We start from the raw sequence: 26,611 nt of genomic DNA, 5'->3' as shown, positions 1-26,611 counted from the left end.
TCCTAAACAATTCTAAACCTTTATTTTTCTAACAAGAGTGAAAAGAAACAAAGGCAACATTAAAATGAAAAGTTTATACACAAACTCACGACAACTGTGTGCCTGCAATATCAATAATAATAATATTAATAATAATAATAATATCTGAACCCAAGAAACAAAAAACTGTGACAAAGTGAGTTACAGTGAAGTTACCTTAATTTGCAAAGAGAGAGGGAGAGAGGGAGAGAGAGAGAGAGAGAGAGAGAGAGAGAAGAAGGAGGGCGGGAGAAAAGAGGTAAAATTGAAAGGAATAAAATATGGAGTCAAAAAGATGGGGGCTTTAAAAAAAAAAAAAAAAAAAAAAAGGCATCAAGGGGAGGGGAGGGAGGAGAAAGACAAAGCCAAGAGGTACAGATATCCATTTTGGGAAAGTAGCACCAAAAACATTAATGCCTGTTTTTAACACTTCCCAAAATTTACTCAGTTTATTCAAAATGCATGTCCCCTCAAAAACAGCATCAAACACAAGATTCAATACAACTAAAAAAAAATACAAGTGTAACCACGGTGCTGTTGTCTAAGATCAGCCGTCAAAACCTTCTGCTGTACCTCAGATTCAGGAATCATGCCCAAACACAACGGCCTAAATAAACCCCCCCATAGCTTATCCAACTTCATCGAGTGGGCTCAACTGACTTGAAACTGCAACTGCCCGTGCTGAGACAGGCTTCGGTTGAACTAACGATTTAATACAGTTGGGATAACGTAGCATACTGACTGACCTCAGAAACAACTAGACCAAAGACACTCCTACTGCGGCGAGTCCCACATCGGTCCAACACAGTCTTTATATGTTCACATGAAGAGAGGGGTCCAGGGGAGGTGGAGAATAACGTTTGGGTAAGACAGTGAGTTTGAAAAAAAAAAACCCTCATGACGGGGGAGATATGGCTGAGTCTAGGATGAGCAGGAGTGTAGAAGAAGAGTCATCGCTCTGTTAGTGTCTGAATGTGTGAACGAGGGATGAGAAGGGATGTGGGGCACGGGGGGCTGGGGATGTCCTGCATCTTTCGAAAACTTGACACTGTCTTCTGGCACAGAATGCTCTGTCCCTTCAATTCCTCCGACTTATCTGTGAAAACAGAGCTCCAGCGTCGACTGTATCACAAAATCTGTCAGAGGAAAAAGGAAGAAATGTTAATCTCAAACACAGCGTAAGTCAGTTAAACTTTATTGGCCAATAGTTGCATTGAAAATACAATTTTCAGGAAATTAAATTAATTAAAACTTCAATTAATAATCCAGGTTTATTGCTTTTATCACTGAACTTCACCAGCGTTTATTTGGGACAGTTGTCTATATGGGACGGAGAGGGACACAGTGTTGCGTCGCTCATTTCTTGACACCCAGGGATCACAGCACCCAGCATACCAGCACAAAACCTCTGTTAAATGTTTAATTCTTTTTATCGGAGGACTCTTACGGACTCAAGGAATATAAATAATTCAGGAATGAGCACATATTCGGACCTAAGGACCGCTTCACAAGATAGGGTGACTTCTTTTTAATCTTTCGTTTCCCATGTTGATAAATCTGAAATAATTACATAATATGACTGAACTGTGGAGACTAACCGAGCTAACGATGTGTAGCATCTCCATATTGACAAAAAGTTTAAACATGTAAATTTGTATGAGCTGGGGATGCACAATAATATCGACCAACATGCTGATCATTTTGGTACATTATCGGTATCAGACAATATTGGCTTTAAAATTAATTAATCACAGCTTGACTGCACAGGATGGGTGTTTGTGACTGCCATCAAAGTACTTTATATCATATGGTATGGACCTGTCCTAAGATTGAGACCTTCTGGGATAATTTTACGCAATCCCTGGGAAAGATTATTGGCCACACTGTTCACTGTGACCCAGCATTGTCTCTTTTGAGTTAGACTGTTAAGAGACTGCTGGTGAGCCATCACAAGAGTATGCATGCATAATATGATGTTAATTCCACTACAGAAGAGACGTAGTGATCACTAAAATTAGGTAGGGAAAAAAGTAGATATATCAATACCTGTATTGCCCAAATGAGTTGATGCATATTGGCATATCGGCAAAAAATCCAATATCATGCATCCCTAGTATGAGCAATCCAAGCAGCTATCTAATTTTAGTTCAAGTGGGTAGCTGCATCCCAGTGGGCTTTAAGAGGTTTTATACATCCAAAAGATCTATAAAAATGAACTGCTTAACAGCATCAATGCCAACAAGACCCTGCATCTAACTGAGGCCTGCGTTTATTCGTCAAAATGTGTAGCAACTCCTGGCTTGTAAAATGGACTCAGTGTATAATTGGGGCTTGGCTTTAGTTGAAGTTCTACAGAAGGCGAAAGATAACTACCTCTGGATAAGTCTGGGCAGGTAACTGAGGGGAGGGGCTGTGGCTGAGGGGACAGGTTTTCTTTGACTCCGAGACCTCCAGTGACCTTTCTCTTGCCCCTTCCCCGCTGCCACCTCTGTGGCTCTTCCTCTTCCTTTTGGAGTCCTTGGCTCGTCCACGACTGGTTCGCCTCTGCTCTTCAAGCTCAATCTGAGAGAGAGGGTGAGGACAAGAATATGAGAGGAAGCAGCTCACAATAGAGAGACCTTACTAAAAATGTAACAAGGCAACAAACACAGCAAAACACTGTCCTTTATCCTCCTTTAAAACGTGCTAGATACATCCTGTCAGTCTCCTATTTTATAGCTGCTGCAATGCTAAAGCTAAAAGGGATCTACTGAACAAACACTGTAGTTTCAGCAGTAGTGTTTCTAAAATGAGGGTACGCTTACCCCTGGGGGTACTCTGAAGTACTCCCAGGGGTACTTGAGATTTTATTTGAGTATTAACCTAAAAAATATCAGTCATGCATAATTCCTAAAATAATCATATCATTAAAATATAAGTGCAGCTTCTTGCATCAGTGCAACTACAATGCCGACTTAGTGTAACTGCATAAAGACAAAACATGAATTAAGTGATGAGATTCTAAACATTTATAATGCAGCACTTCACTGTTTTTAAACTACAAGGTTATTATTCAGATACAGTGCTGTATTATACCTCTTTATACAGGCTCCTTTTTATTTTATTTCTACCGAGAAATGCAGCAGTGCAACAGCAAAGGCAGAGAAGAAGACAAAGAGGAAGAGGAAGAAGAAGAAGAACTCTGAATTTTCAACACAACCTCCAAGAAGAAGGAGATGAAGATGATGAAGAAGCAGAAGGAGCAGAACCACGGAGAAGAATAAAAAGGAGGAGAGGAAGAACAAGAAGACAACATAGAAGAGGACGACACAGCAGAAGAAGCAGAAAAAGAAGACGCAGAAGAAAAAGATGAAACAGCAGAAGATGCAAGAGGAGGCAGAAGAAGAAGCAGAAGAAGATGCAGAAGATGATGCAAAAGAAGAGGCAGAAGAAGAAGCAGAAGAAGCTAAAGAAGCAGAAGGAAGAAGAAGAAGAGGCAGAAGAAGACGCGGAAGAAGTAAAAGCGGAAGAAGAAGAAGATGCAGAGAAAGAAAAGAAGACGACGACGACTGCTAACAAATAAGCATGGACGTAAATAATGCGCATTTCAAATGTTTGGAGAGAAAAAAATCTGCTTTGCAAATGTTCTGTGAGAACAGAAACACGTTCAGTATTTCTTAGGCATCAAGGACACGGTGTGGTTTGGTTAATGTGAACACACATAATTCTACACAGCGCTTTGAGCGTGCATGGCATTGCAACATGCTTTTTTGTAAGTTGGCCCTCATTTGTTTGTACTAATGAAGTTTTGGATATAAAATTACAGTGTTAAATTTACTGTTATATGTCTTATGTCTGCTTTTACAGAGGTCAGAGTTTGTTGTAATGACCTGTATGAGTGTGCGCAGTGTTTCTCTTGGTGGAACAGAAGCAGCTTGCAGGACTTTGTGGATGATGAGTGTCTGGTCCAAAGACACCTCAAGCAGATCTCCTTCCAGCTGCAGCTCCTCCAGCTGAACCCGGGTGGCTGGTAAAAGCTCCACCACCTCGCCTTTTAGCGAAGGCAGCAGGGACAGCAGAGACCCCACACCTGAGAAGTGAGAAGAAGAGTGAGGACTGCAGTCCGAGGGACATATTGCATGACTCAGCTTTTGATGGTTACTTTGAAATCAACGCTCCATCTTACCTGTAACATTTGGCTTCTTGCTGATGCCATTTTCACATCCAGCCTGTAGGCAAACAATCATTGTATGAGACAGGGAGGCTGGATAAAGCGTGATAAGTCTCAACTAGCAATTAAATGATTACATCATCAATTATTATTCAACTGATGGAAGATAAAATAAAATCTTATGAGTCAGTTGCAGAGTTTAATGTTAAAATATAGTCGGAATGAGGTGTTAACCTGAGTGCCGTTTCTTTCCTTGGTGTTCTTCTTCGGTGAATTCTCATCTGTCAGATCGATGACTCCCTCCTCTCCTTCGGAGTCTGATAAAACAATCACCGAGCTCCCTTCTGTCTCCTTTTCCGTGACTTCCTCTTTCTCTGTTTCACGATGGAGAGTCTCATTGAGTTCTTGCAGCCTCTGAAGTGCCTGCTGCAGCTCTGGTGTCTCCAGCGCCTCCTTGGCTCGGCCCTGCCAGTTGATGGCCCTCTCTGTCAGACACTGCAGCGCTTCTCCTTCAGGCAGACGCACTGGCAGCCTCTGCAAGGCAACCAATAATGCCAGGATCGTCTCCAGGCGTGGACGCCGTGACCGCTGGCACCGCGGACACAAGAAGCGCGAGTCCCAGTTCCACCAGCAGAGGGGGTTCACTGGTGGTCCAGAGGAGGGGAGCAGGGAGGGAAAAGGGACGCAACCACCGTGGAACCAGTCCTTACACAGATGACAGCGGAGTTGAGGGGCACGAGGCTGACCACCGCACACACACACTGTCTGAGGAGCGGCGGTGTGGTTACTGTTACCGTTCTCTTTTACAGAGTTCTCTGAGAGGCTGGATTTGTCCGTCTCCATGGTTTCATCCCACCTCCCATTCTCTTTGTCCTCCTTGCAACTTGCAGCGTTAAGTCCTGATTTACACATATTCAGTTTCTGTAACCTCAGTAGTGCCTCCTTCTCCTGGTGCTCCCCTTCTTTGAAAGCCATCACCTAGAGACAAGGCATACGAGTGAAGTCCACATACAGAAGTCATATTTATCTAAAAAAGACAGCACTAAATCTAAGGGACAGATTTAAAAGAAACACTGACAGCCTCACAATACTCACAATAGCTGCGGGGTCCCTCAGGTCCTGAGCTGAGAGGCCCAGAGTGTTGGTATCAGAATCATCTAAAGGCTCATCCAACTGCTCCGTCTCATCTCGCCTCTCTCTCCTTTTTGCACACGGACATAATACCTGCAGGGCAACAGTGGAGTTTAACACATGCTCTCATAGAGGCTGCCTTGCTGCTACAGTTATCCAGTTATCTTCTTCATAGAAATTACATTTTTTTTAAGTGCAATGTTAAAGTGGCAATCTCAAAGATTTCAATCGTAGTTGATTTGGCGACACCTGAAGTTATTGGTGGTGACAGCAAATGTAATTTAATACTACAGGTCAAAGGTCTGGGGACAGCAAAACAAACTATTGTGGTTAAGATAAACAACTCAGGCAATCTCTGGCCTTCTTCCATCATTCTGTGAGCAACCGGGATTATACACTGCTCACAGCATGAGTCTGCCGACATCAGGCCACAGTGAAAGTGACAGGAGTTGGTTAGCTCATTAAGTTGGAGGTGTGCAGCCTGTCGCCTGCAGCTCTTCCTGTAACAGCTCACCTAAGCTGCTCATTCTTGTTCCATTACTGCCTGCAATACTTGAAACTGATCCTCTGTCAAATGATACCGAAAATGACGGTGATTTTGTTTGGTAGATGCATTTTTGATGAACAATTACAGTCAATGCTGAGCTCACTGAAAAACACAGTGCATTTTAACTTGTGTTTTTACAGTTAAATGCTTTTAATGTGAAGCTGCAGCAGGAGGGAATGTTCTGTTTGCCTTAGCAGTAACTTATTACAATTCTTTTTCCATGAATGTCACCTTTGGCACCGAGTTCATAATACTGCAAATATATAAATATTGTAACACTTTCAACAGTGGGCCATAGGCTCAATCACCTTTGTTAGGGCTCAACAATAAGGCTTGCCTAGTTGCCCATGGAAAGTATAATGCAACACTGGGCTAGTAAATCTAGCAATTTACTTGCCTGTTTGGGCATTTGGTAAAAAGAGAATTGAACACGTTATTTTTCCTGAGCTGATAATGCAAGTAGCTAAGCAGTGAGTCATCATGCTTCCTTCTCATCTCCATTGAGAGATGCACATGCACAGAACCTATCAGTCACTCAAGAGAAAATGGCGGCAGGTAAAGACAAAGTTTATGAGCTGAAGCACAAGCAAGCATTTCAATTATCCTAGAAACACGAGTATAGTTGGGTGGGGTAGAGGATGTGGGCAAAACTGCAACTATATATTGCACAGTTTCTTGCAACTTTATGAGCAGCTTAGATAAAACAGGGTTGTTATTAATTTCAGATAACTTCAGTCTTTCTTGTTAGTCAATAACCTAATGAATAAGGGCGAGTAAAAACTGACTTGGGGCAGTAGTTCTGATTGGCAAGTGGACAAAAAAAAAAACATGTTCGTGTTGCCTCACTCTGTGATAGTGACTCAACATTTATTTAAGTGAAAATCTCTTAGATTATTACTTAATTGTCATTTTCTATTTCCCTCAAGTTGCCCACCTCTAGCAGGCTGTGCTGACTGCTCTTCTTCAGGAAGGTCTTGCTGGCCTTGTCCCTCCAGGAGTGAGCGCTGGCTACCTGCAGCTCCAGCTGTCTCAGCTCTTCCATGAAGACTGGCAAGTCCCTACCAATCGCCACCAGACCCTCCAGGTCATCCAGACATGGGTAATGCTCCCCATTCTACACCAAAGAACAGAATTAATACGAATGTAACAATATGAGATACAGCATATTTTGCACATACTTTTAGATTTCCATTTTTTATTCTACCCTCTCTTAAAGACACCTGAGATTATTTTTTGTTTGTTTTTTACCTGGATTTCCTCTAGGTCTGTCACCCAGGCCCGTGCTCGAGTGAGACAGCCCTGTAGAGCCAGAATGTTTGGCAGCTTGACTGGAATGAGCTGGGCCTCGTTTACTATTGCCTCCAGGGTCGAGAGAGGGTGCTTTTGCCTGGAAGGACAAAACCATAACAAAGAAATATTGACGTCATTGCAACAGGATAAACTAGCTGCAAAAGATGTCACTCCTATGGCAGGTGAAACATGGAGAGAGATTTATGGTGTGACCTGTGTGCCTTACCTTTGTTCTAGACAGATCTGTGCTTTCTCCTCCCAGCGTTCCGCAATTGTGAGCAGCTCCTGAAGCTCTGCCATGGCCGTCTCCACAGACACACTCTGGGGAACGTTGCAGCCGGCTTCCATCAGATTCCTCAGCACATCCAGCATCACCTCCTGCCTCTCCCCTCCTTCTGTGCCCAGGGTGCGCCTCACCTCTGCCAGCCAGTGGCCCTGCTCCTTCAGGCCTTTCAGTAAATCACACTCTGGCACCACAACAAGCAGATTGGCCCCCTGCTCCAACAAAGTCTGCAACTGCTCAGGTGGTGGAGAGTCCCTCCTCCAGTCCCTGTCATTGGCAAGTACTTGAGCTCGGCTCTGGAATTCCTCCACTGTCCGCAGAATCTCCTGAAAAATCAAAAGGTACAGAGGTTATCCATAAGTGCATTAAATAAGTATACAGTACACTTAATCAATTTTGGGAGGATAAAACCTGACAAAATGCGAGGAAGTGTACTCAGCGGGACATAACGTCTCACCTGTACTTCCTCCAACTGGCTCATCACACACGGCAGGTTTTGCATCGTCTCCACCAAGGATTTCAGCTCTGCCAACGTCATCTTACTTTCACTAAAAGACAGCGATATGTAAGCGCATGTACCTTAGCAGTTAGCGTAAATGTTAAGTATGTGTTTCATCTTACCTGGTCTTTGAGGTTCTGAGGAGTTCAGTACTCTGCTGCTGGCAGCGTTCTATGTCTTTAAGAACAGTGTTGAGTTTCCGCAGGAGTTCGTTGTCAGGAAACTTTTTATCCGCTGCTTCCATCTTCAGTGTCTCCAGGTCTTCTATTCCTGCAATTCAGTAAACACTTGGTCTTTCCACTTTCTTTTAGGATCATAACTTTCTGTTACGATACATTTGTGTGGATTTCCCACCTATCTTGTTTCCTTCCTCCTGCTCAAGTGCTTCTTTCACTCTGTTGGCCCAGGAATCAAAGGACTCAGACCGAACCTTTAGTCGGTGTAACATGGCTAACAGCTCATCCAGGGTATATCTGTATCTGCAAAGTGAAAAAAATGGAGATCAAATTAGAAAGAAAATAACACTGACAACATTTACATGCTCAAAATGTTCTGGTTTTTACTCTTATTCTGACAAAGACAATATTCCTACTAAGATGTTAACATGTCAAATCAAAATGATTATTCCACTAACACTCCCATTTACATGCAGCCATGCATACTCTGATTAACCTGCCCTAACATGTTGTTTATCACATTGAAATGTGTAAAAGTGAAACAGCTGAGGCCGCTTGTACCATTCTGCTGCTCTGCGTCAAAACAGCATTTTTTTTAAAAAGTCTTCCACTGGAGGTAGTCTTGTTGGACCATGCGACCACAGCCTCCCTCTTTCATTCCTTCAACTACCTTCTTCAAAAGTTCGGTGTTCCAATATTTCCTCATATCCAAAATCTGTTAATAGCCAAGTCTTTCTGAATGTTTACAAGTAGGTGTGTCTCTTCTTCCAACAGAAATGTGAGCTCCTCTTTTGGGTGTGCATTGCTACCTCTGCCACTGTTGGCTAGCTGATTTGTGTACAGCACATTTATGGAAATGCAAAGAGCCAACCATAAACAGGCAGCAGGCCGTGTGTCGGAATCTGCGGTAATAACCCCAACTGAGACACATTTTCCGAATGCATTGTATTCATGTCCAGAACGTGCTTCTAAAACCTGAATAATATTAGCATATCAGACATGTCTTAATGGAAACTGCTTCTTTTGGAATGAGGCCTCAGGGTGTGTGTCTGTATAGTGTTTTTCTCTGGCAGAAAAGCACTGGCAGGGTGCTAGGGAGTGCGTCATCCAAGCACTGAACGTCTTTTTGATGAAGCGTTGTGCGTGGGTTTGGTTTCCAAGACTACAATATCTGGACATTAATGTAAGCTAGGTAGTTAACGTAATACAGTGTTAACACAGGGCTGACTTCACAGCTAACAACGCATACATGGATAAAAGCTTAACACTCACCAGCAACATTTAGAACAATAGTAGACTATTAGTGTAAATGTAAACATAGTCATTATCTTTTAAAATACTTTTTCCACTTAGTATATCACGGCTCATTGCACACAATACACACACACACACACACACACACTGCTACACAACAGATAAATACCTGAGGTAGAGTTTTTCAGTGGGGCAGTTGCACAGATCCTGAGTGTGATAGAGACACACAAGACGCTCGGGGCAGTTTGAGCAGGCCAGGGCAGAAAGGAAGCATGTGGTCTTACATTTGTCACACTGTCTCTCGTCGTCAGGCAGCAGCTCAAAAGCCTCGCGCTCGGCTTCAGTAATGCCCTGCAGGTACAATTAACAGATTTGATTAGACAGATTTCCCATATTCTCATGAGAGCGTTACATTATGAGACACATTGTGCATGGTACTAAAATAAACTGTTCTTCACTTACACATTTAAAGTGCATACATGGATAGATAAATATAAAAACAAACTATCTCTCGGGTGTATTTCTGTGTCTCACCCTTTCCATCAGACCCTTCCGCAGCTTCCTCTCCTCCTGAACAATACTAAACATTTCTCGGTGTGTAGCTGCAGCCAGGTTGAGGTCTAGTTTCTCTGGGCTGGCAGCCATTTTGCAGGTGAGCTCCTCGTGGGAAAACACGCAATACCTCCTTAGACGCCGATAGTGCTCAATACAGGAACGGCCGGCAGGCAGCTGAGAGGGAGAGAGCAGAGTGATGTTGATTATGCAGTGCTGTGAATGATTAGAAATGACAACCTGAGACAGACGGTGTAAACAGACGTACCCAGTCTGCAGTGCAGAAGTTTACAGCTTCGGCAAAGTTATATCCCTGATTGAAGCCACTATGGTAGGCTCTGGGGAAGGTGATGACGAACTCACCAGCACACTGGTTGGTACGTACAACCTGCCAATCAGACACACAGAGAAGTCACTATGAGAAAACTTCTTTAACAAAACATAGTTCTGCTGTGTACAGGTGTGTTTATGTGAGACTGACCGGTACGCCGTGAGACATGAGGATATTGGGGTTCATGATGGTGACCAGCTGGTGCAGGAGGTCAGGCTGAAACTCAAACAGCTCCGGCGTCAGCTTCTTCATCACCTCCTCAAGTCTTTCAGCTGCCACAGAGGGAACACCATACCAAGTCTTGGGTTCCCCCCTGGAGATGATTAGCGGGAAATAAAGAAAGGGAAAGTTTTAGTCTTGCATTCAAAGTACCCTTTCACATGACATTATCATATTCTCTACGCTAACAGCTGCACCTGTTTAACCTATGACTACAATACAATACACAGAAAGCGTTCTGTACCAGTGCAGGTAGTTGATGGAGTAGCTCCAGTGATCCTCAATGTGCCAGCAGAAAGCAGAGAACACCATGCCAACATAAAGCCAGGGCACCTTCATCCCAGAGATGTCTCCATTAATATGGCACAGGAGTGACTGTTCCAACACGGGCATCACGTTCAAGTTCCAGCCACTGCGGGCGTATTCCTGAGCAACAAAGGAAACAGCAGGCACTGAACACAAGCACTGGACTGTGATTATGAGAAGGTTTGGAAAATAACCAGACTACTTTTTTGAGAACATTATAAAAACTGTTTTACAGAGTAATCCATAGTTGTGCCATTACGGCCCACGTTCATTTTAAACTACTAGATTTAAGCAATTCTGATTTTAATTCTACTTATCGATAGGGTTGTAAAGGTATTTTCACACACCTGCAAAACTGCAAAGAATTTACACTGATACTCTTTAGTAATTGGGGATAGCTACTAATAGCTACCAGGACAACATAAGCTGTCCTCTTTCTGTTGTGGTTGCACAATGTTTGACACTCTCCCTCTGTGCCATAATTATAATCATGGTGAGTGCAGCTTATTTTTGCATTTCATACATATCATTTTATAATATTCCTTCTATACTTTTTTTCATGTACTACTCTACATGTCTTTGCAAGTTGCCATCAGGGAACAAAAAAGTGTTTTGAATTGTAAATGGAGCCTTCATTTTCCAGGGAGATTGTACCCGCCGGCAGACAGAACTGCACAGTGAAAGCGAGGCTGATAGGGAACCAATCTTAACGCAGATGGTATCATTATTCTGTAGCCATTACATTGTGCAATCAACATGTACTTCATAATAAGTTGAAGCAAAAACTGGTATTTTTCTACTTGGAAAATGTACTTCTAGTGGAGTTCAACTTTTACTGGAGTAGTTTTCAAAATGTTATCAAGCAGGATGCAAAAAGACGACCGGGGTTAAAAAAGAAAACAACAGTGCACATACCTCCTCTTCCTTTGTGAGCTTCCTCTTGCCATTGTTCATCGGGAAGCCGCTGCCAAACTCTTTGGAGTGTATGTCCGCTCCGTACTCAACAGTCACGTCTTCCTCGATGCTACTGACTAACCTCCAGAACTCTCTCTCCACGAGCTCAGTGGGAACCATCTACACCGACAACAACACAGGCTAGAGATTAGTATTTGGCATAATCACCAGTCGGAGCAGAGTCGTGCTTCATAATGAATAGGTGATGTCTTGCGTGGGCGTGCATACATGGACAGGCATGTTGAAGTAATCTGCTTTGAAAGCATCCGCCATTTCCCCAAAACTCTGCAGCGTGTACTCTCGTGTAGCTTGTTCAAAGCCAAATGCTTCTGCAGGTTTCTTGCACTCCTAAAAAAAGTTAGACATGGATTCAAAAGAGAGATATGTCTTGTGGGTTAAAAGAAAGACAACAAACCATGCCATGAGTGTTACAGACACCAACAGGAGCTTTTAAATTTTACTTACCTCTGCCACACACTTAGGGCATCGCCAATTGCATTTGGGAGGATCAGTGAGTGGGGGTATTAAACAGTAGGAGTGGTAGTTATCATCACAGCCATCACACAGCAAGAGTTTCTCGTCGTCATCTCCCCGACCACACATCCGACACACAAAAGAATCCACCTTTGAAAGAGTGGCATTCATATTAGAATGAGCATAGATCATTGTGTTTACATGCCTGTACCATCACTCTGACTGCCACCTGGGTGCATCCTTTGCTCTACTTACACACTGTGGGTTGCTGAGGTTGCGTCTAAGCCTCATGGTCATTTTAGAAAAAGGACCATCTGAATCTTCTTCCTCCTCTTTTTTCCCTTTCCCGCCCTCTTCCTCTGGCTCTTCTTTCTTTACTTCTGTCTTAACTGTGATGGTCGGAGGAGGCGGTTGGGGGCTGGATGTACTCCCGTCACTCTGCCTCTCCTGAGGCTCCAGTGGCTCTGCTTTGACTGAGGTATCACCAGGAGCAGGAGACGTGCTGTCCTTGATGGTAACAGTCTGAGGCAGCTCGTCTAAAAAGAAAAGCAAAGAGTGTTCAGAATCAGAGGTAGCCTCTTCTCACTTTTCTGTGCAAGACGCCAAGTTGGCAGCTCGACTGTATGCACACCAAAAACAAGCTTTTCACTGCCAGTGATTTATAGAACTGAGCCAATAATTGAGGACATGTCTCTTTCTGAAGTTATTGCTTTATTTGCATCAAAAACATTTGTTATCATGCAGTGTTGCAACCAAATTTCAAGGTTTATCAAGGTTAATGTTACCAGATTTAAAGAAGCTGTATGCAAAATTCAGAACATATCTATAGTCCATTTTATAGCAAACCAAACAATGGCAGCATCATGCCGCCCCAGTGTGTAATTTTAGATAGCCTGCTGGTGTTCTGGAGGCCAAAAAGGCTTGACAGGCCTGACAGGTAACACAGCAGCATTGGCCTCTAGTGTGAGAAATAACACAAGTGTCAAGTGTAAGGCAGCACATTCTGAAAAATAACAATGGCATAACATGGCGAAAACAATCATTTACTGACCCCGGTGAGTGTCAGTTAATGTTGTCTTCTGCTCAGAGGGTAAGGCACTCTTAGGTCTCATTGTCTCCACAATTGAAGGGACATTTTTGTTTGCTGTTCTTTTTCTTTGAGTTAGCTGCTAATTGCTACATGCTGTCACACTTACATCACACTGGTCTCATCCTCCTGCCTCACACTTTTGAAACAGAAACAGATTCTGAGACCTAGCCAGAATGGCGCGGTGGAATAGTGATTCAACATTCCTGCCTTGAAAAGGTGGTGTTAAAGGCGCATGGTCTTCAAAATGGAGGTGGCTGAGCCGGCTGCTAGCAGCTAACTGTGCTAACAACGTGAATAGTCATATTAAGGGCAACAGTGATGGCAGAGCTGATATTGTTCACATGGGAGAGGGACTGGAGGGTGGGCGTTATGCTTCCACAACAACGCTGTCCCACCACCACTGGTTGGGATGGTGTTATCAGCTGTTGCCACAGTATGATCGCAGAGTGGTGGTTATCAGGTAGCCAGGAAACCTTTTTACACAGACACAGCTCTGTAGGGCTGCTATGAGGTCCCTTCATTCCGCTGCCTTTAAACTGTGATTTTAGAATGGATGCTGGCATCGCGAAAGCAAATGGAGGCATGTTGGGCTTGACAGATAACACAACATTGCTAGCCTCTAGTGAGACATATAACCTAGGCATCAATGGTCATTTACCATCCCTGGTAAATGGCAGTTGATCTTGCTCTCTCCTCGGAGGGTAAGGAGCTGTTGCAGCCCGCTGTCCCGGTAATTTGCATACATTTCCGGCCGCTATTCTTTTTCTATAAGTAAGCTGCTAGCTGCTTTTTAAATCTCTAGCAGTGGGTCGCACAGTTAACATGTTGTCAAAACGTCACACCCTTCCCATCGCTGCCGCCATTTTTGCTTCAGCTGCTGGCTTAAAGACGAAACAACTCTGTTGCCCCATTTTGAAAAAAAAAAAAAAAAAAAAGGAGAGGTGGAATAACAGCGTAAAATTCACGCTCTGAAAAGGTAGTGTAAAGGGGCTAGTAGGACACACTCACAGTGACTCAAATGCACTAACACTGGCTGCCACAACAAAGAGCAGATAAACTTAGATTACAAGAGGGGGTGTCGCTTCATTCTCTGCTCAGGACTTTATTATTCCACTAAATCTTTACATTGCAAACAGTAATTTGCTGCTATATTAATGCTCTGAATGTTGCATATAGTGTCTTTACAGGCTTTAATGTTGACCTGTTTGTGTCTGAGAAGATGTGTTGAGTTCATGGCACCTACCTTTCTTTCTGATGCCTTTGTCCCTTGCCACCAGCCCAAGTCCCATCATCTTAGGCCCCGCACCATAGATTTGTAGCTTCTTCAGTTCAGGGTTCTTCTCTATGTCTTCCTCTGTGGGTTCAGGCTGTGGATGAAAGTGAATTTTTGTTTATGAAGGCATAAAAAGACAACATTCACTCTCCTAAGCACACAGAGCCAAGCAAGGGTCGAGGCCAAATGCAGTACAAACAGTTAAAACATGAGAGCATAGCAATGCCATCACAAGAAGGGATTATGCTCGGTTAATAAAGGCAGGAAAAGTTAGTCTAGACCACAGTGAAAGCTTTAACGTTAAGACCCACCACCAGAACACACAATTACCAGCAGTTGCAACCATACAGTTAGGGGGAAGTATCATTTAGATGTAGTTAATTATGAGTCTGATTTTTATCAAACCCTTCATTGATATTTTAAGTATATTTCAAAAATATTTTCAAGTAATTCAGTTCATAAGTAGTAAGTTATTTTGAAATTATGTTAAGTGAAAAGGTAAAATGAAGAAAAGCATACACATCTTGCTATGTACAAGTTGAAGATCCACTTTTTAATGTGTGTTTTTTTGCTTGAGTTGAATGTGTTAACATAAGCTGAATTGGGGAAATTATGACCACTGAGCAGAGCTGTAAAAGTAGCTATAGTCTAGACATTATTTCTATTACAAAGTATCTCTGTCTTCCCCGCTGTTGTCAACTAGTTTGCTTTTCCAGTTAGCAGCTTTTTCCCCCCTTTCGTGCTTCCAGCGTCCCTGGCAGCTCTCACAGCAGACAGGAGAGGCTGCTCTGCTGTCACTTTCCCACAGAAACACAAAATTCTAATATCACATGTTCTGGTCAGGGTTGTTTTCTGTTAAGTTTTAATAAACCCAAAAGACTGTGCAGTATTGAGGTTACATCATAGTTGACTTTTGCTATGTCCAGCAGTATGAGGACTATTGAAAAGGCACTGTTTTTTGTTTTTTAATATGGTCTTGATTTGACTTGCCCTCTATTTGAACTCGGTCTCACAACTGCTCTGACTTGAAATTTACTGACACAATTTAACTTTTGACTTCAGCTCTGGTACTGCTGCATTCTTATACCGTGATAAGGGATTATCATCACATGCCATCATCACATTTCCTCTTCTCACTTACTGGAGGTATAATTTGATCGGTTCTCATAGCAACAGGGCATATTTTACAGTTAACGGCAATGAACCGTGTTTTCTTGCAGCAGGAAGCTTTTGGATGTGTGGCGACATCAGGTGAAACACTGTATTAAGTGATCTGCTCTTTAAACATTTGTTTGCTTGTTTTTGTAAACACTGGTCAAGTAAAAAATGTGTCAGACTTCATGGTGCTTTGTCATTTTAGACTTCTTCCCTGCATTTAATTACTTCTGAGCAACACTTTTGGGCGCTAGTTCCAGTCTGCCATATGATTGCAAACAGTACACACAAGTCATGTGTTATCAGCAGTGTAGACAGAAACACAGATGGTCTTAACGTCACTTTCAGTATACAGATCTAAAAAGCACATAAAAGCAGGACATAAAAAGATCCCAGTTCCTGTATTTTTAGAACAAACTCCAACTCAGAACTTCTTTTCTAAATATCCATTTCAAGTCCTAATCTCGAGGAGGCTCGGCTAAAACGATGATCATATAAACCCTTTTTCTTCTCGTGTGCAAAGACGTCGAAGTCTTTGTGCAGTCAGAATGCAACCCGTGTTACCAAATCAAGAAAATTAATGTATGCATGTCATTAAAATATTGTTAGCGCCATTCATGGCACAAAAATTGGATGCTTCTATCTTTTCTCAAACCCACTTAAGATACAACCACATCCACTTCTGCATGATGAAAACAGGCTGGCAGACGTCAAGGCACTATGATTAGCTGCCAACCTTTTGCTCGTCATTGCCATCGAAGAAGATTGCTACTAGCCAGCTAAAGCACCCATGGATGTACCTCGCAGTCCCTTTGCCTCTCCCCACCACTCGAAGACTACAAAGCCAGAAAGTTTGCTGAACCGGCAGGGAGTTGCGGGTGGGCAGTTTGCTCCGACTGAATTCAAGTTAACACAACTTCTGAAGGTCCGTCTCTGCAAAATATGACAGCTACAGTAGCTTAAAAATAGCAATATGTGTTGTTAGAGAGAAACTTTGATATTTTCGGCCACCTCTGGGTCATTGCAGTGTGCATACATGAATGTAATGCGTAATGCTTTTGACGGCAGATGAGCAGGGAGTCCTGGTAGCTGGCATCACAGCATGGAAGGAACCTTAACACCAGGCGATGCCCACTCAATTGCTGGCAAAAGTGCAGTGGACCTCCACCGGTGGATGGGCAAGGCGCTCCGGGCAGAGCAGGGGAAAGCCAAACACCTTTTAGCTGTCCACACAGCACTGACAGAGCTAGTTGAAAATCAGCAATGTTTCCCTTTTATGTCTGTAGTAACTCAAATTCAGCCAGCGACAGATTAACACAGGGGAGGCATACACATGTATACAAGATACATAGATTCATAAAGAAGGTACGGGAGCGTTAAAATCCATCTTCCAATCTTTTGCTTCAAAGGAGAGGGGTTAAAGCTCCTCATTGTTTTTTCCAAAGAGCGGTGTTCAAAGCCACGGATGACTCAAGCTGTGCCCTTTCACAGGGTGCCCAGCTATAAGACATCTTTTAGCTGCTATAAGGAGAAGTTTGCCCTCAGGGCTCTCTACCCAAACCACAATCTTTTTCCTAACCTGGTCAAGAAAGAGTTTTCAGAGCAGAGACCTCTGAAGGCTAACCTCTCCAATGTGCCTTTGAGCCAGCACCCGGCTTGCTGCATGCCACAGCAGTAGGCTTGCAGCCAATCGTTAATTCAGGTCTTGGCAACTGGCAGCCTGTTTTTGTCAGTGGAAGTAGGCATGGTTTCATCTTAAGTTGGTGGGGAAAACAATAGACGCAAACTGTAAAGATACAATACCAAAAGGATGCCATTAGAGACTTTTATTCAATAAAGAGGATAATTTAGAAGCACATTTTTTGTGTCTTTGCTGCCTGTGTGCAGGTGAACTCCCTTCAGCCATGCAGATAATAATTTCAGCCTCCCATACATTGCTTTATATTGTCAAACATAAGAAACTAAACTTTGTTGATCAAAGGACTTGCCTCAAACAAAGCAGGTCAGCAGTGCTTGATGGTGGGGGGGGCAAAAGAACAAGCAAACCTATGGAGACTCAACTCCGTGTTCAAAAAAGGTAATTGTTTTTTAAATGCTTCAGTGCTTAAAGAAACCAATATTTCACCGTCCATGGTGCTCTGTAAGTGAAACCCAATTAAATCAAAACCTACTTGGTTCTTCTGTGTGAGTGCACTCAAAAGAGAACGCATGCAGCCACGCTGTTAGCTGCTGTAGTGAGAAGACAGCAAGGCAAAACAGCAGAAGGCACACAGACAGCCCAGCAACAAAGCATTTTTAAGCCAAGTGCAACCACAGAGAAAGAGCATGAGTGAAAGAGAGAAAGCTAGAGAGCGCATCAGCCCAACAGCCAGACTACAAAAGTGTGTTTGGCTATTGGGGATAAAGTGAAAGTTTCTTCAAAAGCCCACAGTGATTTATTTAGCCATTTGGGATATCTGAAACAAAAGTTCTTATCAGAGTGATCCAAACTTGCATAAATTCATTCATTTAAGATCATACACTAAGTTCCTGATGAGTTTTTTTTTCTCCCCAGTCTGTAATATAATGCTTAAAAGCACACTGACGAGGCCTGAAAACACCCTTGTCCAACACGGGATTACATGGTCTAATTCTTAATAACAGCCAACATGTTCACAAAGAACAAACAAAAGGAACCAGCCAGGGAAATCTTCCTCTTTTTTTTCACTGTCTGGTCTACAAATGGAAGATAATGGTGATTTAATAACTTGCACCAACTACTCCTAAAATGCCCATAGTGCTTTTTATAGCTTTTTAATGTCTGCTACTGTCATGTGACCCTATTATGAGTTGAGGACTATGATTGCATGTTAATGAAAATGTTTTAGTTGTTAGTTTAAATAATAAACAAAACATCTAGAGGTGGTCTAGGAAAAGAGGGAGGAAGAGAGCGGGGGGGCGGAGAATGAGCTCATATGCTCAAGAGGCAGTACCGCAGAGATGAGTTGAGAGCCAGTGGTGAGAGGATGGGGGGCCAGATCCTCTGGACCCTGCAAGGGGAGACAATAACAGCAACAATAAACTAAGACAAGAGGAAAAAAGGAGATGAAGTAGGAAGGGAGAGATCCTGGAAAGAACAGAGCTACTAGTTCTCACTGGGACACATTATGGGACCAGAGTGACGTCTGATACAGGACCTATAACGGTCCGACAGGAGATGTTGTGCAGCTAGATGCTAAATTCTTTCTTTCCAATTCAACATTTGGTTTTGTTCGGAGAAGATTTCATCATTTAAGGTCTGTTTGGATCAGTTTGCAGACGGATAGATCACAGTGATGCAAGTCCATCGTGGATAATTTTAGTTTGTGTTTAGACAACCATATTTCTGTTATCTCAGCCCTGCCCCTTACAAGTTGCTGCCAACAACTGACAGGTGATTCAAGTGTCCCACCAACATGATTTATTCTGAATGGGGCAGCTTTGGTAACAAACAGAAATGCAGTTGGGAAGATGTTTGGATTTAGGGATGTAATGTTTGCTGACAAGTTTGTTGCCATGCCCGATACTTGTAGTTGGCTAGTAGGAAATAATAGAGAAATTATCTACTGGATCTTAAATTGGAAACTTTTATGAGTTAAACTACATGGCTATAAAATGCAAAAATGTGCTCAACTGTTTATACAGAAAATATCCAACCTCAACATACTGTCCTGTGGGTTTGGCCAGTATCGAGGCATTATGGTATACTGGGGAATTTGCTGAAGGTATGACTTTTCAATATGGTCAAAATACAGATGCTCCTCTTTTACTGGTAGGGAGATGATGTATTGAGGCGATGTAGTGCACAGCACGCACCACCAGAGGTCAGTCTCTATTTGTGGAACAGACAGCTGAGGTGAGGGGATAACATTACAGGACTAGTAAAAAGAAAAATGCCTCTGTCCTTTACTGGGAGTATGACCATATATGACTCCATATTGAGACAACTTCATCAAACTACAAAGGAGTTTGATGGCTACATGATTTTATTCAACACATATCACTATACACCCCACTGATGTGTCGTATTGGCCGCAGCAAAGTGTCATCTTGTCCTTCAGCGAGAGGGGCGCTTATTTTCTATCTATTCATTATTCTATGGGCCATGCGTATTTAAACCCCGCAAGACTTGACATACATGCTGCATGACTTCTATCACCAGTAGCTCAGCTTTTATGCAAATACTGTCATACACTGTATACCTTGCGGAAATGTCAGGACATCGCCCTAGGCCTACTGCCCTGTATGAGCTGTTCAACTGATGACAACATAAAATGACACAATGCCAAGTACACTGGATTTAACAGCCCTAAGAAGTCTTAGTACTGCATCGATCATCTGATAACAATGTGAGACATCTTTCTTTTAAATAATCTGCATCAAACTTAGTTTTGTTCATGTTCTTTACCACATAAACTATGCAAAATAAAAGATGTTTTCTAGCACAATAAATGAAAAAACTAAAATCCACTGGTGAGCACTGCATACTGCATAAGTATGATGAGTAGGACATTAACAATAACCTGGGGTAGGGGAGGGGGATTAGGGTGAAAATGAAGCTTAGTTTAGGTTGCATGTAACAAGCATGAGATAACAGAATGTTGGCTGGTCCAGAAGTTGCACTGTGAACTGGCAAAATGAATGTTTTGAAAAAAAAAAAAAGGTTGTGTAACAATGTGTGGCTTATGAAATAAACAGCTGTCTACCAGTGAGATGGAAGGAAGAAACAAAGCAGAAAACAAATGAGCCATGGAGCAGAGAGCAAAAACAGCAGAGTTAAGCACAGTAGCCTGGCAGGATGGAGAGTAAGCAAGCTGGGATGCGCTCTGAGTGCACTGTCACATCTTCCAGACACTTTAGTGTAACTGATGCACAGGGGCACATGGATAAGCACAGAAAAAGTTAATAAAGTGACAGCATGGTACAAGCTAGAAGTCTGTCAACCAACAAACACTTGACTGGACTGTTGGTGTTACTTTCTGTTTGCCTGTAATGATGGAAGCTCTGTTGTTATTCATTTGGCTGCAGTAGATAGTTAAGTATTTGACCGTAATAAAACTTTACGATGTTAACAGCCTACTACATTTGCTCTTCAATCCTGATAATCAAATGGCAAGCATCTATTGTACACTGAGGTTTAAAGTCCTGAAACACTTTACAACATAAAAACACATCATAGTTTGCACACTGATCAGTGGAACTGTCATGTATGTCAAGATGAAACTGTGATTAAAAGTCTGTAATTACTATCACAACAAATACAGATAAAATCATTAGTGGCAAGGATTTCGATATGCGGTTTCAGTCCGATGGGAAACCATTACTGATAGAACAATCATAGGTCAGGACAGCATGAATACCTGGTACATAAATCCATTTTCAGGTTGAAATCCACACCTTTAATACGGTGGCACTGCTGAAACAAATTCCTCTTTGACACATCAGTTGAAACCAATGCAGTTTTTATGGTCATGAAAAGCAGCTGCAGCTGGAGCAGCAGCTCCAACTGATTTTCAGGCTGCATGTGATCCAGAAAGTACATTCAAGTGACCCAAGTGCAGTTCTGTATAGGGTTACTGGTCACAGATGTATGCAAATTTATTGAATGACAAGTAAGGATAGATACTCTCACTCACATCAGGCTGGCAGCGGTTTGCTCTGCGTCCGTAATTGCTCATTTTGGATGGCTGCACAGACTGTCGTAGGGGGATCGAGTGGGGTTTGTACTCTTTATCCACATCCTCCCCATCATAGTGTTTTGGCTTGCAAGGCTAGAAATAATGTAAAAAGAGATTTGACATGAAAACATGTACATATACAGATGTTCTACTAAAACAAGCCTTTTGATTCTAACCAAAAGAAACTGTAAAATGCATCATATAGTGACTAGGCTACTCTCCACAGATGGGCTCTGTTAACTCATCACCCTTGGTAACACAAAAAGGAGAGGCGAGAATGTGTAGAGTGATACCGGCATGCTGGCACCAGACTGGAACATTTCAAAGGGGTACACGATCCTCTCATAATGCGAGCGCAGCAGAGAGCCGATGTTCTTGCCTGGAGGGTAGCCAAGCCTCTGAGCCACACGGGCCCAGCGCCTCTCCTTACAGACCATCTCAAAACCTCCTTCATCTGTCACAATCTGGAACAGAAAAACAGTGTTTTTGACAGGTTTAGAAAATCATACAAATAAAAAGTAATAACGACTTTAAAAAGGCACTTTCTGAGTACAAACAATTAAATTAATATTTACCTTTGACAGGCTGAAAAGATCAAGGATGCGCCTTTCAATATGTGGGATTTTCAAAGAGGACGCCTGGATCTCCCAAAACCTGGCAATGCGGTCCAAATAATTAAGCTTCACTCTGGTCTCCGCCTATAATGAGATGCATGAGAGTAATCATGGTGGTGTTTACTGTGGCCAGTTCTATCAACAACTTCAATTATCTGTCAACAACATAGAACAACAGAGGAGGAACTTACCTCCAACTCATTAAGCCTCTGGATACGGGGTGTGAAGCGGAAGGTATCCAGCTCCACTGAAAACGGTGGCTGCCAATCCTGTTTGGGAGGAAAGACTTAAACTTGTTGGCCTGTGTGCTAAAACAACTTGTGCAGGTTCCTGCTTCAATGCTGACCTTAATATTCAAGGAGCTTACTAAAATCAACAAATTAACATGGACATTGGAGATTAATGAGATAGTGAGCTTACTTTGGTCTTAAGCCTGGTTTAACTCTGGCATTCAGGCTCAGAAACGTGGCCCAGGGATAACCAAGGTAGCCAACTTAAGAGCAGGTGATGTTCACATCATTAACAAGTAAAGGCCTGCCTTCTCACCAACCACTTCCACTATATTTCCTTCAAAAAACACTGCACTGTCAGCAATGTGATGCGTATTTAGTAGAACTACTACAACATACATATTTAACTGTATGATTGAAAATTCTGTTGTGTAATTCTTGTACTAATGTAATGCATTTATATTTGTTAGATATGATAGCTAATTACAGTTTTCATGTTTCACTTGTTTGGATACAGTGTGTGTGTAAAGAAAATCACTTTTTATAGGGGTAATACTGTCTTTATAACTCATGTAAATATGTTACATATTTAACACTGCTAAGTCATTATTTTAGCCTGTACAACAAGACAAACATCCATGGGATTCAGTAATTTGCTCTCATATTAAATACGCTGCTCCTTTTTTTGTTGATGTTGCACATAATTGAATGGCACATGTTCAGAGGAGAACCACTTCATAACTGAGGCCTAGTCCACACGAGCACAGGTATTTTTAAAACCGAACTTTTTTGGCCTCCAGTTTTTAAAAAAATCTGCGTCCATATGAGCGGTATAATAAAAATACCTCCGTCCATATGACACCACAAATTCCACTATCAAGCAATGTAAAACACATGCCAAAGCAGTAGGTGGCTATATAACTCCTAACTGTTAGGCCATTGTAGCCAATCAGAAGGCGTCATTACCGGAAAAACAACAACGTTAGTTGTAGGATACAGCCACAAAGTGCTGATATGCTGCTAAATAGCAGCAGTATTTTGTTTAGGCCCATCCTCAAATCGTCTCTCGCACACACTGGATCGGGTAATAACACAGCTGTTTTCTGTTCACGTCACACACTGTGACGTCATACAATGGAGACGAGACAAAATAACTGCGGTTATCCTGTCCACACATGACTGCTGACACCGGACTTTTCCAAAAAGTTCACCCTGGACTCCGGTTACAAATAACTCCGGTTACAGGGGCCCAAAACTGCAGTTACGTGTGGATGAAAGGCCAAACCATGAGCAAAGAGTCACGGTTTTATAAATACCCGCGTTGGTGTGGACAGCCTCTGAATTTGTCTTTCTGGTTACACAGGATTACAGGGATTATGTTTTGTGAAACCTACTAATTTCAAAATAGCCTAACAAAGAAAAATGAGAAAAAAGATCAATATAATTCAGGTCACAAGAATTGACAGAGCCTGTTGGGTGATTGTTGAAATCAGACAGTGTGTCCATGAGCCTTTGACTTAGCAAGTCTAACCAAATACTTTAAACCCAGTGCATGTTGCATGTTACGCATAGAAACACTCTTCAACATAATCCAAGAATAAGACAATATTTACTGGTGGCGGCCGAATTTTGCAGATTCCAGACTTCTCTGCAATTGGACGTATCTTGGCAATGTAGCCAAGGGGGTCCTGGAACTCCTCCCATGTCGGCTCAAATACTGGACACTCCGGAGGAGGTACAAACTCTTCCCCTTCCATTGCCCTGTCAATGGGAAAATCGAAAAGGAATAATGAGTTAATGAATTCACCAATGGGCTGGGAAACATCAATACAGCATCAATCAATATGTATGCAAGTCTTGTTTTTAATTTGAAGAGAACAAATTATAACCTTGCATACTTTTTACAGACAATACAAAAGCCTTGATTTTTATATTTTGCTTTAATAATCTACATTTTTGACCTCCAGATTATCGGGAATGTTTAGAGTGCCATAAGGAGACAAAGGCATGTGAGACTGATACTTTTGACATGTATGTTCACCATGTTCAGAAAAGATAATTATTTAACACACGTATCTCAGCAAATATTCCCACTGACAGTAAACTGGAACAAATTTTACAAAGGCAAAGTAAAAGTGACGTTATCTTCATTCAATGATGAAAACATTATCATGCATGCGAGAAAACAAAAAGCATATTATTCAGTTTATACAAAAGGTCACTGCATTTGTTTACTCTTGCTCAGACTACTTCCTGGTCTAGCACAGCGATGTAATACTGTCAGCTTTAAATATATGTCAGTTACTTTCTCTGCATGTTTCATAGTCTACTATTCCCCCTAACTTTACAAAATTCTCAATAACAAGAGACATGGATAACCCCAGGATTAAGGATTGGGGTTTTTTTGTTCTGGAAGTGGTCCTTATTTAAACCCCCTCCCCCAACTTCAGACACAACAAAACAAATGCCATGCTCTGTTGAATCAACAGGGCCCAATGCGGGAAAGGGCAAAAGTTTTAAGTGATGCTTTATCAGTGGCAGAACAGAGCAACAATCAAATGTTTTGAATGCAGAAGTGATGGCAACATTTCTGTGAGCAGTTGAGCAATAACTTTCATGAGAACAGCTTCATGTAATATGTTTGCACAAGAGTCTACATAGAAAAGTATTGAATTTCGTCCTGGGAGATTCCTTATAAAATCAAATACATAAAATAAACAACACATATTGATTCTGGGACTTCAGTGACAAGTGTCCCATCTGTCTGAGTCTTCAAAGGCCTCCAGACAAACAATGGCGTGGAGGCCATGAACCCTCAGGTACAGAAGGCCATAAAGGCATCCCCACTCGCAAGTGGGCTGGGCTACATTAATTAATACGCTTTTGAGAGACAATTGACAACAAAAACACTATCACATGATTGCAGGAGCCATGCTGTGGCATTTAAATGTCGATGTACAGCCTGTTAGCATTACTCATTAACACATATAACTGTTAGCTGGCAACTGTTAGCTAACTACGAGCTACTAAACTTGGGAGAACTGACGTTAAAACTAACCTTACCTTCCGGCGACAGCCACAACCAAAGAATTAAGGAAAAGAAAATGTCCCCAATTAAATTACTGATAGTGTGTTAGCTAGGTGCCATTCATTAATCTTCTTCGGTCAATCATGAAGTCTATTTGTGTCCATTGTTCAGCCATCAGAGGAGATAACGCCGTTTCCAGCTAACGTTAGCATCGAGGCCTCAACATTTTCTCAGCCCTGTCCCATCGCCTCCCACGGTTTTATGTTACTAGCATTAGTTAGCTAACGTTGCCTGGGTGGCTGAGGGAAAGTCAACAATATGACCGCAAACACGCTAACTATATCAAATCGACGCCAACCACCTAGTTAACGTTACTCATATATCGTTACATGTATTTGCAAGAAGAAATGACCCATGCTGTTATTTGTTGACCCATATATGGTACACTGACTCGCAGCATTCACGGAACTGACCCGAAGACACCTCGATGTCCCGGGGTATGATAGGGCTGGTGGCCGTTCTCCTTCCTCTGTTGTTGTGATGACTGGTGGTTAGCTAACGTTGGCCAGCTGTGCTCGGTCCAGCTGGCTAGCTACCGCTGCTAGCAAAGTTGACCGATTTTCAGCCTCAGTTCTCCATAAACTCCGCTCTGTCAAACACACGGGCTCGAAACATGGATGGCGGCGGTTCTTTTAATGGTAAGCGAGAGTCTCAAACTTTGTCAATTAAGTCGTTATCAATCATTTTCCGACCAACATCATCACTCTCTTCAAGCCATCCTATCTTTCTTGACGAGACGCCATCTTAGTTTTTTTCTCACGACCGAAGCACAACCCCACATCTTCACACCACGTACCGCACGTTTACTCCCTGAAAGTAGTGCCCACGTACGCCACCTCCAGTCCTGTAACTACAACATAAATCAGGCAAATGAAATCAGCCATGACACAGTGTAAAATGGTCTTTCTGGAAATATTTTTCAACCAAATCAACTTAATATATTTTAAAAGAAATTTGTTTGTAATCTGTTGTTTGGTAATAGCTGATAGCAGGGGCGTATTATGAGATATGGCTCCCTGGGCAGAGATATGCAAAAGGACCCCCAACCTCTCCTATATAGGAGCAAGACACCCACACCCACTTTATAATTGTTTAGTTGTGTTATGTCTTTTTTTTGCATCTTTTTGTGGTTTTGTATTTGTTTGAGGCAATTTTGCATCTCTTTGAGGTATTTCGGTGGGTTTTTTTGTTTTATTTTTCATTTTACATCTCTTTGTAGTTGTTTTGCCCCTTTTGTATTTACGTTGTGTTTCTTTGCAGTCCCAGGTTTTTGTGGTCACT

The 26,611-nt window shown here is 42.3% G+C and overlaps 1 protein-coding gene across 4 annotated transcripts; it reads right to left on the bottom strand.

Moving 5' to 3' along the window:
* kdm5c (lysine demethylase 5C) lies at positions 1-26,099 on the bottom strand. 4 transcript variants are annotated; one of them, XM_033628653.2, is made up of 29 exons: positions 25,744-26,099; positions 23,856-24,003; positions 22,204-22,281; positions 21,974-22,096; positions 21,692-21,862; positions 21,357-21,491; positions 18,675-18,731; positions 14,518-14,641; positions 12,440-12,720; positions 12,176-12,334; positions 11,939-12,058; positions 11,672-11,830; positions 10,695-10,876; positions 10,382-10,544; positions 10,169-10,288; positions 9,883-10,077; positions 9,518-9,699; positions 8,273-8,397; positions 8,041-8,188; positions 7,877-7,967; positions 7,363-7,745; positions 7,095-7,233; positions 6,781-6,960; positions 5,264-5,392; positions 4,403-5,146; positions 4,184-4,226; positions 3,888-4,087; positions 2,392-2,580; positions 1-1,154 (listed from the first exon to the last, which is right to left on the bottom strand). In XM_033628653.2, exons 2-29 carry the CDS (start codon positions 23,997-23,999, stop codon positions 1,146-1,148), a joined length of 4,773 nt encoding a protein of 1,590 aa, XP_033484544.2. In that variant the 5' UTR covers positions 24,000-24,003; positions 25,744-26,099; the 3' UTR covers positions 1-1,145. The 4 variants fall into 4 exon arrangements, with proteins under 4 accessions (XP_033484544.2, XP_033484546.2, XP_033484545.2 ...); XM_033628655.2 differs by lacking the exon at positions 25,744-26,099 and adding an exon at positions 25,301-25,706; XM_033628654.2 differs by lacking the exon at positions 25,744-26,099 and adding an exon at positions 25,306-25,706.
* Between the last annotated feature and the right edge of the window lie 512 nt (positions 26,100-26,611).

Source organism: Epinephelus lanceolatus, chromosome 8 (assembly GCF_041903045.1).
Source record: "Epinephelus lanceolatus isolate andai-2023 chromosome 8, ASM4190304v1, whole genome shotgun sequence".
Classification (NCBI taxonomy): domain Eukaryota; kingdom Metazoa; phylum Chordata; class Actinopteri; order Perciformes; family Serranidae; genus Epinephelus; species Epinephelus lanceolatus.
Note: the sequence above shows the minus strand (reverse complement) of the source record. Positions and strands in the feature narration are given on the sequence as shown.